The following is a 5,018-nucleotide window of genomic DNA, read 5'->3' on the forward strand; positions in this document are numbered from 1 at the left end:
ATATATTGCAAATTAAAATATATATCATAATGAAGAACTAATAAAATAAAACAATATAAATTACAATATAAATATAAATTAAAAACAACTTGTTCTTATGTAGTTATAATTTACATAAATGCAATTATTTTTAAAAAATAACGAAAAAGTAACGATTTTATCGTTACTTTAAGTAACAATAACGTGTTACTTTTTAAAATCGGTAAAATCGGTCGAACAACGAATTACTTTTTACTGCAAATAATAATAACTGTAACATGTCATGCTAATGGCGAATTCGATTGAAAACATTAGTGTGCATGAGTGCATATTAAAGCTGTTATACACTTTAATTTGAATATAAAAATGAAATATAAATATTTCGAATCATATTTTATCTAATAGTACAATAAAATACATATTTTACCTAATAGTACAATAAAATGTATTGAGTATTTCATGATTTAATCGATTTCTATATTCATTTATAAACATATCTTTATTATTTTACAACAGCTTTAATGTGCGCATTAAGTGCGTCCAATTAAATATAAAAAACGGTAACTTCAACAACCCTGCCAATAAAAGTTCAATTCCTTCAAGTGTTTGTCCAAAGACCGATTAGTTTACATCGACATTTTGCATCTATTTGATATTACATCTCTTCTTCTTTTTCCAAGATTCGAATGTGCGCTCATCAAAAGTTATCAGATCTCCAGATTTCGGAAGACTCCAGTTTTCGGAACCAATCTCCAGTTCGAGACCTCCAATTCTTCAGCAGACGGGGAAAAGTAGTCTTCAGGTCCAAGTAGTTACCAGGTCTCCAGTTTTTCTCTCTATTAATATTATAATTTATAAGTAATATATTAATTACACTGTGATTAATTGCACATCCAGTGATGTCCGCGATGTTACCGTATATAACTATTACGGTTTTTCGTTCAGAATGTTTATTTTAAAATGTTTTTATTACTAAGCATAATGTAGAAAAGAAGAGATACAAAAACTACAAAATAGATGTATGAAAGATGCTGATTTTCGCAAACATTATGTTGTGTTAAAGATGTTACAACGTATTGTTTTTTTTTGTGTTTTGTATAATGCGCAATATTTAAATTACATGAAAAGTAATAAGAAAGTCTATTATGTTCGTATATATAGTTTGTTATTTTATGAATAATAAAAAGTTTGTAATTGTGTTCGCCCTGTGTATATTATCTTGTAATAATAAAATGAAAAGGTTTCTGTGATTATGTTGAACTTTGTTGATAAAACATTAATAACAAAAAGAAATAACAAAACAACGTTTGAGGCCTGGCATTCTGGCAACTCTGCGCTCATCCCATATTACAGATATAGAAGTACGGAAAGTGTGAGAGAGATGCAAGGAAGGGTGATCACACACACACACACACACAACACACACACACACACACACACAACACACACACACACACGCACGCACGCACACACGCACGCACGCACGCACGCACGCACACGCACGCACGCACGCACGCACGCACGCACGCACGCACGCACACGCACACACTATAGTGGATGGTAATGGAATCAAGCGGAATTAACGATGGGTGCGACAAAGTCGAGAGTTGAGGCGAGGTGAGTCGAGGTGAGCCGAGGTGAGCCGAGGGCGGCAAGCGGCAAGCAAGGCGCGTCGTAATTCGTACTTGTGCGCGATCGTGGCGATCGTGCGCGACACTGACAGTCGGGATTGTCGGAAAGATGCGACAGAAAGCGCTCGATCGTTCCGCGTGACGAGTTAAAGGGACGACGAGACGTCCGTTTATATCTGTTTTGGGAGCGTCGCGACGATTATGCAGTCTCTTTCGCGTTGCCGTATGATCAGATGAAGGAGCTCGACTTGTGTTCCTTGACATCTCGATTCGACGATCGGAATGGTTTCTCTGACGCGGGTTTCTTTCATTGCGCTTCTCTATGGTAAGCGGCTGTCGATTACGCCTTTCCTCCTGGGTGCATAACGAGGAAGAAACAATATATTATACGGTCTGGACTCGGTGTTTTCCGTATCGTAATTTCATGTACTGGCTGATCGATATAACAGATGATTCGCTTGATGTTCGTTTGATTCGATTATCATGAATCTTCTGTACGCCAAATAATTGAATTGTATCAGTGTATAGAGAATTTAAAAGACATCCGCACATCTTGGGATTCTTAAGCATGCAATATGTTTCGCGCGATCTTATCTACAGTACCTAAATTAACGAACTATACTTACGTATTTCTGCTTTTATCGTATATGTATGTACGACGTAATCCAATAAGTTCTTCGTGATGTCTTAACAAACAAATTCAATTTGATTCTGTCGATATGATCTTTGTGCAATTGCACGTGCAAAAGAAAATATTTTTTCCAGCTCTTTTTGTTGTTTAATTATTACAATTTAGTTTTTTCAGCGATTCTGACGCATACAGCAGGGTCGCGTGTACTTGAGCTGAGTGATAGGTAAGAGACATTGGGTGCTTTCCATTTGATGACACAAGTCAACACAAGCGTCGTTCTATCCTTGTTGACATTCAGAGAGTGACAAAGATAGAATGACACTTGTGTCGACTTGTCATCAAATGTGGAAAGCACCCATTACTACTTTATTCCAACCAAGTCCATGCATGATTACTTAATACATTTCTTGCAGATTTCTAGAGGCACACAAAGATGGGCAATGGCTAATTATGGTACGTTTAATGCTCTTTTACGTCCTTAAGTTTAGAAAATACTATTTAAAAAATCTTTACTGTTTGCTTATCAATTTAATTTGATATTATATACTCCAGCTTGAGTCTAGGTAGACTGTGTCTCAAGATCGATAAATAATCGATGTGCATCGGTTTATTCGAAATTGTAAACAATTCATATAAATATGTGTTTAAGCAACAAGACCCGCTTTGTCCGAATATGGCTTTGTCCTCGCTCATTTGTATCGCAACTATTTTTGTTTTTTACAGATGTATGCACCATGGTGTGCGCATTGCAGAAGATTGGAACCGATTTGGTCTCATGTTGCTCAACATTTGCACGCATCGTCCATACGAGTGGGAAAAGTGGATTGCACTAGATTTACCAGTGTAACAAGTACGTTCAAAATTAAAGGATTTCCCACTATTTTATTGTAAGTAACATCTTGTAACGTTTTCTTCGATTAGTAGTTTCTAGTTGTATTATACAACGCTCGCATATATTAATATTTTCGTCTTAGTTTAAAGGGCGATCAGAAATATGTATATGAAGGTGATAGAACTAGAGAGGAAATAGTGAAATTCGCTTTAAGATTAAGTGGTCCTCCTGTGCAGGAAATAACAAAAACACAAAGTTTCGATATCATAAAGAAGGAACACGATCTCTATTTCTTATATGTAGGAAATAGAGCTGGAATTTTATGGGTAAATTGTTTTTACAATTTCATAATATAGATTTACACAGCACCCTTAATCGGATTTAATAACATCTGTAGTGAACTGACCAATCATAGCTATTTCTCTGAAGAATGAAATTATTGTGATTGGTTAGTTTCTAACTAAGAATATTATTAAACCTGATTATTAAACCCGATGACTGTGTAAACATCATATTATGAAGATAGTTTGAAATTCATGTCTGCATTTAATATTTAATGAATGTAGGAACTTTATCACAAGATTGCGAATGTATTTCAAGCGCATGCATTTTTCTATCAATCTCATCCGAGCGTCGTGAATAAACATGCGCCTGTAAATAATGTTCCGGCATTATTTGTGTACAAGGAAAATTCACATTATAATTTCACCGGTAAGTTGATCGAAAGAAAAAGGAATGATCATTATCTATTGTATCAGTGTTTAATTCAATCTGTAGGACATAACTTGAGCGACATGGGACAAGTGAATGAAACACTTTACAAGTGGGTGAATGCAGAACGTTTTCCAACGTTTCCGAAAGTAACAAGAGGAAATATAAATCAATTATTCTTAACAAATAAGAATCTCGTTTTAGCGGTTGTGGAGGAAAATCAATTGGAAGAGCTCGCACCTGATATGCTGAAATTCAAAAACATGGTTGAATCTGTGATCAAGAATAAACGAAATAAGTATCATGAGTACGTTTGTCACATTTATCAGACAACTTTTTGATAAAAGTAAGAAATGAAAATAAATTATCATTGTGTTCAGTCATTTTCAGTTTGGTTGGATAGGTAGTCCTAATCTAGTCAACAGCATAGCAATGATGACACTACCTATACCAAGCTTACTTGTGATAAATACAACTACTAATCATCATCATATTCCTGAGGATGAAACAGGAAAACTAACTCCATACGTAATAGAATTGTTCCTAGAGCAGATTCGCAACGAGAGTGCTCCGGTATAACATTAATGTGCATTTCATATTTGCTATTTATTCAATCTGTTAAAAAAATACGCATTTATAAGTATTTATGCATTTTCATCAGCGATATGGTGGCAACAATTGGCTAGTACGTAGTTATAGAAAATGGTTCGAAATGAAAACTGTTCTGACTTCAATGTGGAAGGGCAATCCTATCTTGATGATGGTCCTACTTGGATTACCGTTTGGATTTCTGTCATTAATATGTTATGGCATTTGTTGTCCAGATTTATTGGACGCGAAAGACGATGAAGATGGTAAAATTCTTTTTATTTTTCAGGAAATCAATTTTTACATAAAAATAATATATATGGTCGTTTTATGTTTTTTTTTTTTTCAGAGAATATTGGGATGCATCACATGAAGAATGATTAAAAATAGATACTATTTAATAGATTTATTATAACAGAATTCCGAGACACATTTTTCATTATATATAGTGTATATAAACGCTTATGATTGTAATATGTTTTTGACAAAAATTTGCCAAAGCAGTTTTAAGATTGCGAAAATTTTTATACAATAATTCATATATTTTCGACATTCCATATTGCAATTTATTTTTGATCCATTTCATGCATATAGTATTGATTTCTTTTATGTGCTCTGTATATATACATATATATATATATATATA

At 34.1% G+C, this 5,018-nt stretch overlaps 1 protein-coding gene across 3 annotated transcripts; it reads left to right on the forward strand.

Moving 5' to 3' along the window:
- The first annotated feature begins 1,577 nt into the window (after positions 1-1,577).
- LOC108692811 (protein disulfide-isomerase TMX3) lies at positions 1,578-4,802 on the forward strand. Of its 3 annotated transcripts, none has more exons than XM_018201342.1 (10): positions 1,578-1,935; positions 2,407-2,464; positions 2,655-2,694; positions 2,965-3,128; positions 3,216-3,399; positions 3,640-3,784; positions 3,851-4,091; positions 4,165-4,357; positions 4,446-4,638; positions 4,722-4,802. In XM_018201342.1, exons 1-10 carry the CDS (start codon positions 1,893-1,895, stop codon positions 4,754-4,756), a joined length of 1,296 nt encoding a protein of 431 aa, XP_018056831.1. In that variant the 5' UTR covers positions 1,578-1,892; the 3' UTR covers positions 4,757-4,802. The 3 variants fall into 3 exon arrangements, with proteins under 3 accessions (XP_018056831.1, XP_018056919.1, XP_018057004.1); XM_018201430.1 differs by having other exon boundaries at positions 2,416-2,464; XM_018201515.1 differs by lacking the exon at positions 4,722-4,802 and having other exon boundaries at positions 4,165-4,370; positions 4,446-4,491.
- Positions 4,803-5,018: the final 216 nt, after the last annotated feature.

Source organism: Atta colombica, unplaced genomic scaffold (assembly GCF_001594045.1).
Source record: "Atta colombica isolate Treedump-2 unplaced genomic scaffold, Acol1.0 scaffold1, whole genome shotgun sequence".
Taxonomy (NCBI): domain Eukaryota; kingdom Metazoa; phylum Arthropoda; class Insecta; order Hymenoptera; family Formicidae; genus Atta; species Atta colombica.